The sequence below is a fragment of the Tachyglossus aculeatus genome, chromosome 3, assembly GCF_015852505.1.
Source record: "Tachyglossus aculeatus isolate mTacAcu1 chromosome 3, mTacAcu1.pri, whole genome shotgun sequence".
In the NCBI taxonomy this organism is placed as follows: domain Eukaryota; kingdom Metazoa; phylum Chordata; class Mammalia; order Monotremata; family Tachyglossidae; genus Tachyglossus; species Tachyglossus aculeatus.
This window is the reverse complement of record NC_052068.1, coordinates 12,309,932-12,325,148: the sequence shown is the minus strand read 5'-3', so window position 1 is coordinate 12,325,148 and position 15,217 is coordinate 12,309,932. Positions and strand designations below refer to the sequence as shown.

Here is a 15,217-nt window from a genome sequence, read left to right as displayed (position 1 = left end):
TAATAGTACAATATAAGACTTGATCAACCCGTTCGCTGACCACTCGAGCTTATGATCCAAAGACTGTAAGCTCATAGTGGAGTTGATGATGATGATGGTGGTGGTACTTGTCAAGCACCTACTATGCGTCAACTGCTATTCTAAGTGCTGGGGTAAATACAAGATCAACACATTGGACACAGTCCCTGTCCTGCATGGGTCTCTCAATCTATTTCCCATTTTACAGATGAGGTAAAATGATGGAGTCTTTTTTTGGGAAAAGTCAGTGGCACATTCCCAAGGCAGTGGGGATAAAGGAAACCTGAAGCATCAGAGACAAAGAAATCATCTTGAAGAATCACGTTTCTCTGGGGAAGAGACCCGAACACTCAGACTTCCCCAAGTATTGGGTCTGGGGGACTCACCTGAGCAGCGGATGGCGGCGACCTGTCTGTGGGAGCAGGGTTCTGTCCGCGCTGGCCCACGGGGGCAGTGGAACAGGAGAGACTCGTTCCCTCGACAGCGGAAGGTCTCCTGGGTCCACAGAGGGCCCGGCCCATGACCGAAGCCAGCTTCTCCAGGGGTGGACACGGCGGCTCCGCAGTGCAGCTCCCGGCAGACCACGTGGGCCGTGGCCAGGTCCAGGTCCGACTGGCAGATCGTGCCCCACTCCAGGCCCCGCCGCACCTCCAGGCGCCCCGCACATGGGTGATCCCCATCCATCAGGCGCACCTCCCTGTGCCCTGCGGAGACAAGATAGAATCAGGGAGGCATGAATTCATTCTCACCTGTCCCACCATCGAACCCGGACCACATTTCCCCTGGCCTGGAATGCCCTCCCTCCACACATCCACCACGCTAGCTCTCTTCCTCCCTTCAAAGCCCTACTGAGAGCTCACCTCCTCCAGGAGGCCTTCCCAGACTGAGCCTCCTTTTTCCTCTCCTCCTCCCCATCCCCCCACCCTACCTCCTTCCCCTCCTCACAGTACTTGTATATATATTTGTACAGATGTATTGCTCTATTCATTTTACTTGTACATATTTACTATTCTATTTATTTTGTTAATGATGTGCATGTAGCTTTAATTCTATTTGTTCTGATGACTCAACACCTGTCCACATGCTTTGTTTCGTTGTCTGTCTCCCTCTTCTAGACTGTGAGCCCATTGTCGGGTAGGGACCATCTCTATAGGTTGCCAGCTTGTACTTCCCAAGCACTTAGTACAGTTTCTGCACACAGTAAGCGCTCAATAAATATGATTGAATGAATGAATGAATGAATGAATGAATGAATGAATGAATAAGCAAATGTGGTGTTACGGCCTGGGGAGACCCACATGGTGGAGAGATGTAAATTCCTCTGTTCCCACCACTGCCTTCTTTCTAATCTAGCCCTCAGTCTCCCTCAGCTTGGGGTAGAGAGAAGCCACCAATTGTCTCTTAGCAGAGTGGTCTCTGAAATCCTTGGAAAGTAGTTTACAACTCATAAACATATGTTAGATTCAGAAACCGCAAGCCTAGTGGAAAGAATACATGACTGGGAGTCAAAAAAACTGTATTCTAGCTCCAGTTCTGCCCTTGGCCTGCTGGATGAACCCACTGTTGGGTAGGGACCGTCTCTATATGTTGCCAACTTGTACTTCCTAAGCGCCTAGTACAGTGCTCTGCACACAGTAAGTGCTCAATAAATATGATTGAATGAATGAATGAATGAATGAATGAATGATGATCTTGGGGAAGTCACCTAATCTCCCCGGGCCTCAGTTTCCTCATTTTTGAACCTATCTTAGATTGTGAACCTCATGTGGGATAGGGACTGTGTTAACCCAGTAGTCTGCTCTGAACTTTGGGGGCTCTCAATCCTGACTGGTTTACTGACTGACTGGTTGTCTAACTAGATTTCTGACTGACTGACTGACATTTACTGACAGAATGATGGACTGGTTTTCTTTATGTCAGACTGATTGTACTATTGACTGACTGACTTCTTTACTGACTGACTGACTGGATTGTTGACTGACCAGTCTGTAGACTAACTGATGATTACTGACTAACTGATTGACTGGTATGTGGACAGCCTGATTGACTGACTGGATTACTGATTGACTGATTGGGTTACTGACTGTCTGGATTATTGACTGATTGACCAACTGACAATTACTGACTGACTGACTGGTTACTCAATTCTCGACTGGATTACTGAGTGAATGACTGATTGGTTTTACTGTACCTCCTTCTTTCCTGTCCCAGCCCACATCCTCCCCCTGGCCTGGAATGCCCTCCCTCCCCACATCCACCAAACTAGCCCTCTTCCTCCCTTCAAAGCCCTACTGAGAGCTCACCTCCTCCAGGAGGCCTTCCCAGACTGAGCCCCCTTTTCCCTCTCCTCCTCCCCATCCACCCTGGCCTACCTCCTTCCCCTCCCCACAGCACCTGTAAATATGTTTGTACAGATTTATTACTCTACTTGTACATATTTACTATTCTATTAATTTTGTTAATGACGTGCATCTAGCTTTATCTCTATTTATTCTGATGACTTGACACATGTCCACATGTTTGGTTTTGTTGTCTGTCTCCCCCTTCTAAACTGTAAGCCAGTTGTTGGGTAGGGACCATCTCTATATGTTGCCAACTTGAACTTCCCAAGCGTTTAGTACAATGCTCTGCACACAGTAAGGGCTCAATAAATATGATTGAATGAATGAATGAATGAACTGATGATTAGTAACTGACTGATTGGTGTACTGACTGACCGATTGACAGACTAGATTTCTGACTGACTGACTGACATACTGGATTACCGACTGACTGATTGACCGACTAGATTGCTGACTGACTGGTTGACATACTGGATTACCAACTGACTGATTGGCTGACTGGATTGCTGACTGACTGATTGACTGATTTACTGACTGACTGACTGATGGAACAACTGACCGATAGGGCAGAGATTCACTCATTCATTCATTCATTCATTCAATTGTATTTATTGAGCGCTTACTGTGTGCAGAGTACTGTACTAAGCGCTTGGGAAGTACAAGTTAGCAACATATAGAGACGGTCCCTACCCAACAGAGGGCTCACAGTCTAGAAAATAAAATATGAGACCCACAAACTGATGAATTGAGGAGCTCAGGATAGGTTTAGGAATCAGCCTGTCACAAAAATAATCCACTAAATCAAAACCTCCTTGTGGGTAAGGATCAGGGGTACCAACCTTATTTTACTCAGCCAAGCGCTTAGTTTAGTGCTCTGTACACAACAAGTGCCCAATAAATAACACTGATGACTTGTTTGATAAGGCCTTAACTGTGTTTGGATCTGAATCTAAGCACTTTTTAAAACTAGGCTCAGATAACCACACCTTGACTGCTATACTGTAATAGAAGGAATAAATATTGTCCAGCTGAATGTAGAAGAAAATCCCAAAACAGTGGAAAAGACAAATTCAAAATTATGATAGAGATGATAATCTCTATCTTTTAGACTGTGAGCCCACTGTTGGGTAGGGACTGTATATGTTGCCAATTTGTACTTCCCAAGCGCTTAGTACAGTGCTCTGCACATAGTAAGCGCTCAATAAATACGACTGATGATGATGATGATGATAATAATAATTATGGAATTTGTTAATGTCTTTCTATATGTCAAGCACTAGGCTAAGCACAGGTACAGATACGAAACACTCCCTGGCCCATCCCGGGCTCACAGTCAAACGGGGAGGGACAGGAGGTATTGTATTCCCATTTTCCCGGAGAGGGATGGCCTTCCCCCCAGGAAATACCATAAAAAAAGGTTTCCCCTTTCCCCTCAGCTGCTGGCTGCCGACCCTACCTGAACAGATCACCTCTGCCCTAGGGTCACAGTGGCCCGACAAGTTGCGGTTTACTTTGCAGTTGACGATGGTGGAATTGGTTCCGTTGCAGTTGACGAACTTCTTCCCGATGGGCACAGAGCCTTCCCTCTGCCCGTCCATGCTGGGGGCGTGGAGGACCGAGCCACAGCCCAGTTGCCTGCAGAGCATTGCAGCCTCCTCCCTCTGGACCCCACATAGGGGTAGCCAAGACGTCCTCTCCTGGAGCTGGGGGATCCCCGCACAGGGGCTGCCTCTGCCCGCCAGGTGCACCCGGGAGTAGGATCTGCCTGCAGAGATACATACAAACCTCATTATCTTCATCACTTGATTAAGACAGGGGTTTTCCCCTGACTCTTGGCAGCCAAGCATATTCAAACACAACCAATTCCAGACCATTCATTCATTCATCATCATCATCATCATCAATCGTATTTATTGAGTGCTTACTATGTTCAGAGCACTGTACTAAGCGCTTGGGAAGTACAAATTGGCAACATATAGAGACAGTCCCTACCCAACAGTGGGCTCACAGTCTAAAAGGGGGAGACAGAGAACAAAACCAAGCATACTAACAAAATAAAATTAATAGAATAGATATGTACAAATAAATTAAATAAATAAATAAATAAATAGAGTAAAAAAAATATGTACAAACATATATACATATATATAGGTGCTGTGGGGAAGGGAGGGAGGTAAGATGGGGGGATGGAGAGGGGGACGAGGGGGAGAGGAAGGAAGGGGCTCAGTCTGGGAAGGCCTCCTGGAGGAGGTGAGCTCTCAGTAGGGCCTTGAAGGGAGGAAGAGAGCTAGCTTGGCGGATGGGCAGAGGGATTGGGGGCATTCCAGGCCCAGGGGATGACTTGGGCCGGGGGTCGATGGCGGGACAGGCGAGAGCGAGGTACGGTGAGGAGATCAGCGGTGGAGGAGCGGAGGTTGCGGGCTGGGCAGTAGAAGGAGAGAAGGGAGGTGAGGTAGGAGGGGGCGAGGTGATGGACAGCCTTGAAGCCCAGGGTGAGGAGTTTCTGCCTGATGCGCAGATTGATTGGTAGCCACTGGAGATTTTTGAGGAGGGGAGTGATATGCCCAATCATATTTATTGACTGCTTACTGTGTGCAGAGCACTGTACTAAGCGCTCGGGAAGTACAAGTCGGCAACATCTAGATACGGCCCCTACCCAACAACGGGCTCACAGTCTAGAAGGGGGAGACAGACAACAAAACAAAACATGTAGACAGGTGTCTGATCAGCAGGGACAACAGGTATTGAATCCTCATTTTACAGCTGAGGGAACTGAGCCACAGAGAAGTTACTTGCCCAGTAATAATAATAATAATGGCATTTATTAAGTGCTTACTATGTGCAAAGCACTGTTCTAAGTGCTGAGGAGCTAACAAGGGGATCAGGTTGTCCCACAGGGGCTCACAGTCTTCATCTCCATTTTACAGATGAGGTAACTGAGGCCCAGAGAAGTTAAGTGACTTGCCCAAAGTCACACAGCTGACAACTGGCAGAGCCGGGATTTGAACCCATGACCTCTGACTCCAAAACCCATGCTCTTTCCACTGAGCCACGCTGCTTGCCCAATGTTTATTCATTCATTTAATTGTATTTATTGAGCACTTACTGGGTGCAGATCACTGTATTAAGCGCTTGGGAGAGTACACTATACCAACAGATAGACATTCCCTGCCCACAATGAGCTTACAATTTAGAGGGGAGACAGACATTAATATAAATAAATCAATCACAGATTAACTGCTGTGGGGCTTGGAGTGGGGTGGGGGGAAATAAAGGGAGCAAACAACACGGAAGGGAGTGGGAGAAGAGAAATGGGGAGCTTAGTCAGGGAAGGCTTCTTGGAGGAGATGTGCTGTCAATAAGGCTTTGAAGTGGGGGAGAGTCACTTTCTGTCAGATACGAGGCCAGAGGGAGGATGTGGACAAGGGGTTGGCAGCGAGATGGATGAGATTGAGACAGTGAAAATGTTAACATCAGAAGGGCCAAGGGTGCAGGCTGGATTGTAGTAGGAGAGTAGTAAGGTGAGGTAGGAGGGGGCAAGGTGATTGACAGCTTTAAAGCCAATGGTGAAGAGGTGTTTTTTATGTGGAGGTGGATGGGCAACCAGTGGAGTTTCTCAAGGAGTGGAGAAACATGTCCTGAATGTTTTTGAAGAAAAATGATCTGGGCAGCAGAGTGAAGTGTGGACCGGAGTAGGGAGAAACAGGAGGCTGGGAGGTCAGCAAGGAGGCTGATACATTCATTCATTCATTCATTCAATAGTATTTATTGAGCGCTTACTGTGTGCAGAGCACTGTACTAAGCACTCTATAAGTTAGCAACATATAGAGACGGTCCCTACCCAACAACAGGCTCACAGTCTAGAAGGGATACAGTAATCAAGGCAGGCAAGGAGAAGTGATTGTCTAACATGGTAGCAGTTTGGATGGAGTGGAAAGGGCAGATTTTAGCAATTTATCACATCACAGATTATCACACAGCAGACAAGTAGACTGTAAGTAGACTGTAATCCCCCATAGACTGTGCGTTCCTTGTGGGTAGGAATCATATCTACCATCTCTGTTGTACTGTACTTTCCCAAGCACTTAGCACAGTGCTCTACACAAAGTAAGCACTCAATAAACACCAATGATTGATTGATTGGAGCTAGAATTAGAATTCAGATCTCCAGTCTCCTTGCCCTGCATTCTTTCCACTGTGACTCCCATTGTTTTTATTAATAATAATAATAATGGCATTTATTAAGCACTTACTATGTGCAAAGCACTGTTCTAAGCGCTGGGGAGGATACAAGATGACCAGGTTGTCCCATGTGGGGCTCACAATCTTAATCCCCATTTTACAGATGAGGGAACTGAGGTCCAGAGAAGTGAAGTGACTTGCCCAAAGTCACACAGCTGACAATTGACGGAGCCAGGATTTGAACCCATGACCTCTGACTCCGAAGCCCGGGCTCTTTCCACTGAGCTATGCTGCTTCTCTAAGCACATGATGGTGTGCTGATCCCTGAAGCAGATCCAGGATAGTGAGGCAAACACAGTCACTGTCCCACATGGGGCTGCCAATCTAAGGGGAAGGGAGAGGCAGGGACCTGAGACCCTGGGGTAAGAGGGGGATAAATCAATCAATCAATCAATCAATCAATCAATCAATCAGTCGTATTTATTGAGCGCTTACTGTGTGCAGAGCACTGTACTAAGCACTTGGGAAGTACAAGTTGGCAACATATAGAGACAGTCCCTACCCAACAGTGGGCTCACAGTCTAAAAGGGGGAGACAGAGAACAAAACCAAACATACTAACATAGTAAAATAAATAGAATAGATATGTGCAAGTAAAATAAATAAATAAATGGAGTAATAAATATGTACAAACACATATACATATATACAGGTAACACTGTATGGCAGGGGCAGAGAAGTGATGGGAGCATGAATCTCCTACCTCCCAGCTCTCGCCAGACTTTAAGGTGCCCAGCATAGCAGGAAGCGGTTGGGCATAAGATGATACCAATCAATCAATCAATCATATTTATTGAGCACTTACTGTGTGCTTGGGAAAGTATCATCAAATAGACTTGCTGGACACATCTCCTGCCCACAAGAACCTTACAGTCTAGAGGTAATGATAGGGCATTTGTGGCAGGCCTCTGTAGAGAGGGGTGGATAAATTGCTTCTTTGTGCGTGCTTAATAATAATGATTGTGGTGTCTGCTAATCACTTACTATGGGTTAAGCACTGTGCTAAGCGCTAGGGTAGATAGAGGTTTCATCTATCTAGCCACCTACACTTTGCCCACGTCCTGCCTCTGGCCTGGAATGCTCTCCCTCCTCAAATCCAACAGACAATTAGTCTCCCCACCTTCAAAGTCTTATCAAAGGCAATTCTCCTCCAAGAAGCCTTCCCTGACTATGCCCCACTTATCCTCATTTCCCACTCCCTTCTGTGTTGTTGTCCTTTAAGCTCTTTGTGGACAGGGAATGTGTCTACCAGCTCTGTTGAATTGCACTCTCCCAAGTGCTTAGCACAGAGCTCTGCACACAGTAAGTACTCAATAAATACAACAGATTAATTGAAGAACCACTTGGCATCTTGCCCCAAGTTCTCCATAGTTTCCACAGTGGTCAGAAAAAAACACCCAGTGGATTTTTGTTTAGCAGCTCCTGTTATCATCCTGTCACATGCCCTCGGAACTCCAATGGTGGTTCTCTGACATCTGAAGTGTTTGTATTTTCTGAAAACTGCTTTATTTCAGTCTTGGCTAGCTAGAAAGTAGTTTTTCTGAAAGACATGGCATGTTTTGGCGTTTTCGTGTGGAAAAAGCAGTGCTGAGGGCTATGTTGGAGCAAGTGAATTGATAGGAAAAAGAATACTCTTTTGTGTGTTGGCTTTTTTCTACTTTAAAGGCTGGCAAGATTAGCTATGTCACTGCTACATAGAAGTAATCCTACTATGTACTCATAGCTTCTTTTTTCTGAGGTGTCGAACATTCACTGAGCTTGCGTGGGGCATATGCATCGATCGATCAATTGTATTCATTGAGTGCTTACTATGTGCAGAGCATGGAATTCAGCACTTGGGAACTGGTTTATTAAAAAGGATAAATTTTTTCTTCATGCAATTGTGAAATGAATATCATTCTTGGATGTTCCAAGATAATGGAAATACTCCTATTATCTTTTCATAAAAATCATCGTGTAGAGTGGAGGATTTTTTTTTTGCCTTCATTGTTTTTATCATTCAAAGGAATGACAGAACTTTTGAAAGCATCTGAGATTTCCTAGAAAGCTAGGAAAGAGCATGTCCATAGGCAGAATATACCCACCTAAAAACGTACTTTTTAATGGATCTCTCTTTCCGTGACAGAGATACATGTGTTTGTCAATTTTCAGTGACGATTTTCAGCCAGGCTTCTAGAGAGATGGAATGTAAAATAGTGACGGACAAAATGAGTGGATGGGGATATTCTGCTATACATGGAATCCTTTCAGCCACAGGATGATGGAGTCTCCCTTCAGGAACAACGATGAGTCTTGGTCCTGAAACTTCAGGATTGAGAACGTGCATGAAGGAGTCGATTGTGGGACTGGTAGTTTGCACGGCACTACTCACCCTTTCTCTTTCTTGCCAGCCGTGTTTCTGCTGGGGCACGGAGTGCAGCGAGTGAGTAGGAGGGCAAGGGTGCAACACGTGGCAAAGGGCATGTAAAGATTTTATAACCTAAGTGACAGTCCCCAAGCTGTACCAGAGCGCCGTAACCCAGGAGGTGGTTTCCATGGTAACATCTGCGGGCTTCACAACCCATGCCAGCCAGCTATTTTTCAGGATTCCTTATTGGGCACAATGCCCTAGGCAGTTGTGCTGTCAGAAACCTTTACCACTGATGGCATAGCCCAGCAGGCATTCCTGTATTTGCAGAGCTAAATAAGATGGTAGTGAAATCACAGCTTTATTCCCCCCTTAACTTCTTTTCTGTTCTTCTGTGGTTGCACTAGTTGAAGGTCAGGATCCATCCTAATACCCGTCCCTGCTCCGGCTGACTTGGCCTGGGACCTGCTTTAGCAAAAGCACTGGGGGCTTAACTGGAAGTAGCCAGAAAGGATCTTTCAGGAGGCCGTTGGGCCAGTTCTGGTGACCTTGGACATGAAGTCAGGAGCCCCTTCATCTCTCTATAAAAGGAGACTTTCCCTGGCCCTCCTATTAATAATAATGTGTGGTATTTCTTAAGGTGCTTACTCTGTACCAAGTACAGTACTAAGCGCTGGGGTAGATACAAGACAATCAGGTCCCACATGGGACTCCCAGTCTTTATCGGAGGGAGAACAGGTGTTGAATTCCCATTTTACAGGTGAGGGAACTGAGGGAAAGAGAAGTGAAGTGACTTGCCCAGGGTCAAATGGCAGACAAATGGTGGAGCTGGGTTTAGAACTAGTTCCTTAGAGCCTAGGCTTACTATATGCTAAGCACGGGTATATCCAAGCTAATCAGGTTCCACATGGGACTTACAGTGTAAGCAGGAGGAAGAACAGGTATCGAATCCCCATTTTGCATATGAGGGAACTGAGGCACAGAGAAGTGAAGTGACTTGCCCAAGGTCACACAGCAAGTACAGGGCAGAGCTGGGATTAGACACCTTGGCCTGTGCTTTTTTCAGTGGGCCACGCTGCTTGAAAGAGGAGGCTCATATTAAAACATTTCTCCTCTTCCTTCTGTGTGCCCTCCTTCTGTCTATTGTAGCAGAATTGGAATTTTTCCAGCATGGTAAAAATGTCTCAATGGTATCCAGCTCTGCACTGACTCCTTAGTAATCCATGATATTTACTGGGCACTTACTGTGTTCAGAGCACCGTAGTAAGCGCTTGGGGAAGTATAGTACAACAGAGCCAGTAGACACATTCCCTGTCCACAAGGAGCTTGCAGTCTAGAGGGGGAGATGGGCATTAATACAAATAAACAAATTATGGATATGTATACAAGTGATGAGGGTGGGGTGAATATCAAGTGCTAAAAGCATACAGATCCAAGTGCATAGGCAACACAAAAGAGAAAGGGAGTAGAGGAAAAGAGGGCTTCATTGGGGAAGGCCTCTTGGAGAAGATGGGATTTTAGGATGGTTTTGAAGGTGGGGAGAGCAGTGGTTTGTCAGACATGGAGGGGGAGGGAGCTCCAGGCCAGAGGGAGGATGTGGACAAAGGGTCACAAAGGTGGTGAGATAGATGGCTATGGAGGTACTGGGAGTAGGTTGATATTAGAGCAGCCAAGTGTGTGGGCTGGGCTGTAGTAGGAAATCAGCAGGGTAAGGTAGGAGGAGGTGAGCCGACTGTGTGCTTTAAGCCACCGAGGTACTTTCACGTCTAACACCGCAGTCCTCGAACCCTCGTTTCTTCAGGCATCCAAATGCGGCCCTTGCATACTTGAAGTTATGCTGAAATGTTTCATCGTAGTCAGCATTCATTCAATTCAATTGTATTTATTGAGTACTTAACTGTGTATAGAGCACTGTACTGAGAGCTGGCTTGGGAAAGTACAGTAGAACACATTCCCTTCCCACAGCGAGCTTACAGCCTAGAGCTTTCACCAAGATAATGCAGGAAATCTTTCCCATTCACCAGTCTCTTGCCAGGAATTGCCAGGGCCAGAGTATGTTTTTTAGGAGATTTTGATGAAGCCCGTTAGTCTGTATCATCTAAAAAATGCTTTCTAGTGAATGTGGGCCACAGCACCTGTATATATGTATATATGTTTGTACGTATTTATTACTCTATTTATTTATTTTACTTGTACATACCTATTCTATTTATTTTATTTTGTTAATATGTTTGGTTTTGTTCTGTCTCCCCCTTCTAGACTGTGAGCCCACTGTTGGGTAGGGACCATCTCTATATGCTGACAGCTTGTACTTCCCAAGCACTTAGTACAGTGCTCTGCACACAGTAAATGCTCAATAAATACGATTGATTGATTGACTGTGCTGACCTGCTCCCTTTATTCACGCACTCTCCCAGCCCCACGGCACTTATGTCCATATCTGTCATTTACTTATTTCTATTAATATCTGTCCCCCCTCTAGACTGTAAGCGCCTTGTGGGTAAACATGGTCTGTTTTTGATTTATTGTACGCTCCCAAGCACTTAGTCCATAATCTGCATACAGTAAGTGCTCAATAAATATAATAATAATTGCACTTATGAAGCGCTTACTCCCCTTTCTCCCCCTCCCTATCCCCCCGCCTTACCTCCTTCCCCTCCCCACAGCACCTGTGTATATGTATATATGTTTGTACGTATTTATTACTCTATTTATTTTATTTGTACATATTTATTCTATTTATTTTATTTTGTTAATATGTTTTGTTTTGTTCTCTGTCTCCCCCTTCTAGACTGTGAGCCCACTGTTGGGTAGGGACCATCTCTATTTGTTGCCAACTTGTACTTCCCAAGTACAGTGCTCTGCACACAGTAAGCGCTCAATAAATACGATTAAATGAATGAATGAATGAATTAGGTTGTCCCACATGGGGCTCACGGTCTTTATCCCCTTTTTGCAGATGAGGTCACTGAGGCACAGAGAAGTGAGGTGACTTCGCCAAAGTTGCACAGCAGACAAGTGGCAGAGCTGGGATTAGAACAAACAACCTCTGCGTCCCAAGCCCGGGCTCTTTTCCGCTAAGCCACGCTGCTTCTCCATATGATTGAATAAATGAATAGAGGATAATCAGACCAGACCCAGACTCTGTCCCTCATGGCCAAGGGCAACATCTCTGGACAGAGCGTCCAGAGCAACATTTTTGAGTGGTCAGTGCTCTAAAAGAAAGTCTAGTCATCTCAGGAGTTTTCAAAGTCAGAACTGTCAGCTGTGGTCAGTGGTTCCCTACTGTAAAATGGGGATTGAGACTCTGAGCCCCACATGGAAGAGGGACTGTGTCTAACTTCATTTGCTTGTATCCACCCCAACACTTAGTACAGTGCCTGGTACATAGTAAGCACTTACCAAATACCATTATTATTATTATTATTGTAATTACTGGCTCTGCTCCCTAGCCTGAAGGGACTCCACCATTTTGAGCCCCACATGGGAGAGAGACTGTGTCTAACTCCATTTGCTTGCATCCACCCCAGCACTTAGTACAGTGTCTGGTACATAGTAAGTGCTTCACAAATACTGTTATTATTATTACTATTATTATTACTATTGGCCCTGTTCTCTGGCCTGCAGGGGTCCACCATCATCATCATCGTCAATCGTATTTATTGAGCGCTAACTATGTGCAGAGCACTGTACTAAGCGCTTGGGAAGTACAAATTGGCAACATATAGAGACAGTCCCTACCCAACAGTGGGCTCACAGTCTAAAAGGGGGAGACAGAGAACAAAACCAAACATACTAACAAAATAAAATAAATAGAATAGATATGTACAAATAAAATAAATAAATAAATAAATAGAGTAATAAATAAATAAATAGAGTAATAAATAAATAAATAGAGTAATAATAAATAGAGTAATACTCTAATAATAATACTGTTATTATTATTATTATTAATAAATAGAGTAATACTCTAGTAATACCAGGTTCCAGACTTTAATCTCAGGTTGACTAGAGAGTGCCTAGATTTAGCTTGCCCATTCCTGGGCCTGCGCTTATACAGTAAGTCAGATTTATGACCCAAAGAGGCCACCTACATTTCTTCCACTTTAATAGGGGACACGTAGATTTACTAAACTAAGCCAGGCCTGCTGCTCCCTCTGTGGCTTCCCAAGACCAGATAACTGGGTTTTCTGGATATGTGGAATTCCAGTACAGGAATTCCTATCAGACGTCACCCACAGAGAAGCAGTGTGGCCTAGTGGATAGAGCCCGGGCCTCAGATTCAGAAGGACCTGGGTTCTAATCCTTGCTCTGCTACTTGTCTGTAGTGTGATCTTGGACAAGTCACTTCACTTCTCTGGGCCTCAGTTACCTCATCTGTAAAATCAGGGTTAAGACTGGAAGCCCCATGTGGGGCATGGACTGGGTCCAACCTGATTAGCTTGTATCAACCCAGCATTTAGAATAGTGCCTGGCACATAGTAAGGGCTTAACAAATGCCATAAAAAAAACCTCAGATATGTTACCTTTTGAATGAGCAAAGTTAGTTCAGAGAGTCAAACTACACTAGAGATTCAGTAGGTTCAGTTCTCCAAACTGGGCTCATTTTGACCCATGGTCACTGCCCAACATATTCAGTCAATCAATGAAAATAATTATATTTGAGATAACTCCTCATATGATTGAATAAATGAATAGAGGATAATCAGATCAGACCCAGACTCAGTCCCTCATGGCCAAGGGCAACATCTCTGGCCAGAGCAGCCAGGGCAGCATTTTTGAGTGGTCAGTGCTCTAAAAGAAAGAGAAGAAGGAGGAGCAGCGGTATTTGAGAAATGCTTACTCTGAGTTAAGCACCATACAAAGCACTGAGGTAGATATAAAATAATCAGTTAAGATACAGTTCCTGTAACACAAGAGGTTCACGGTCTGCAGCGTGGCTCAGTGGGAAGAGCACAGGCTTTGGAGTCAGAGGTCATGGGTTCAAATCCCGGCTCTGCCAATTGTCAGCTGTGTGACTTTGGGCAAGTCACTTCACGTCTCTGGGCTTCAGTTACCTCATCTGTAAAATGGGGATGAAGACTGTGAGCCCCCTGTGGGACAGCCTGATCACCTTGTAACCTCCCCAGTGCTTAGAACAGTGCTGTGCACATAGTAAGTGCTTAATAAATGCCATCATTATTAGTACAGTCAGACACAGGAGATGTGGTCCTGGCTCACAAGAAGCTTACGGGGTACAGTGATCAGGTGTACAGCAGGGCTAAGATCAAGGCCCAGGCAGAAAATTAACCTCTAATGGCAAATCTGGAGAGTGTTGGTTGGGAGATTCCAGGGAATTGCACGGAATCAGGGGCAGAACAACCAGTGGATTCGCTGGGGGCTGTAACTGGGCTAATTGCTTCTGACCACCCCACCCAAACTCATGAGACTATGAGACTCATGAGAATTTTAGACTGTGAGCCCACTGTTGGGTAGGGACTGTCTCTATATGTTGCCAACTTGTACTTCCCAAGCGCTTAGTACAGTGCTCTGCACACAGTAAGCGCTCAATAAATACAATTGATGATGATGATGATGATGAGAAGCAGCATGGCTCAGTGGAAAGAGCATGGGCTTTGGAGTCAAAGGTCATGGGTTCAAACCTCAACTCCGCCACTTGTCAGCTGTGTGACTTTGGGCAAGTCACTTAACTTCTCTGTGCCTCAGTGGCCTCATCTGTAAAATGGGGATTAAGACTGTGAGCCCCCTGTGGGACAACCTGATCACCTTGTAACCTCCCCAGTGCTTAGAACAGTGCTTTGCATATAGTGAGCGCTTAATAAATGCCATCATTATTACTATTATTATTCGTCATTCTTTGTTGTGCGTAGAATGTAAGCTCCTCAAGAGCAGGGATTAAGTCTACTAATATTGAACTCTCCTAAGCGCTTAGTACAGTCATCCTTTAAAAGCTGCTGTTAGAAGTGAGCATAGAGTGAAAGAGTAGGGGATCCCCATTGCCTTGAGTGACACACACAGATAGAGGTGAGTGGCCAAAGAAAAGGTGATAGAAGGGATGAAGAAGGATCACCAGAGAGGAAAATGGGAAAAAAGGGGAGTTAGCCTCCGATCTGCACTCCCTGCCTCCTATTTCTCCCCACCCCAGTCTATCCTTCACTCTGCTGCTCAGGTCATTCTTCAGAAATGTTCAGTCTATGTTTCCCCACTCGAGAAATCTCCAGTGGTTGCCCATCCACCTCTGCATCAAACAGAAACACCTCACCGTAGGC

General features: G+C 45.3%; 1 protein-coding gene across 2 annotated transcripts in view; it reads right to left on the bottom strand.

Moving 5' to 3' along the window:
- Positions 1-15,217, bottom strand: part of LOC119925483 (scavenger receptor cysteine-rich domain-containing protein SCART1-like) — a 40,867-nt gene that overhangs the window by 19,432 nt on the left and 6,218 nt on the right. For both annotated transcript variants that reach the window (XM_038743660.1, XM_038743659.1), the window contains exons 3-4: positions 3,817-4,125; positions 405-722 (exon numbers count right to left, since the gene is read on the bottom strand). In XM_038743660.1, coding sequence (XP_038599588.1) covers positions 405-722; positions 3,817-4,125 — 627 coding nt within the window. The remainder of the gene's footprint in view (positions 1-404; positions 723-3,816; positions 4,126-15,217) is intronic.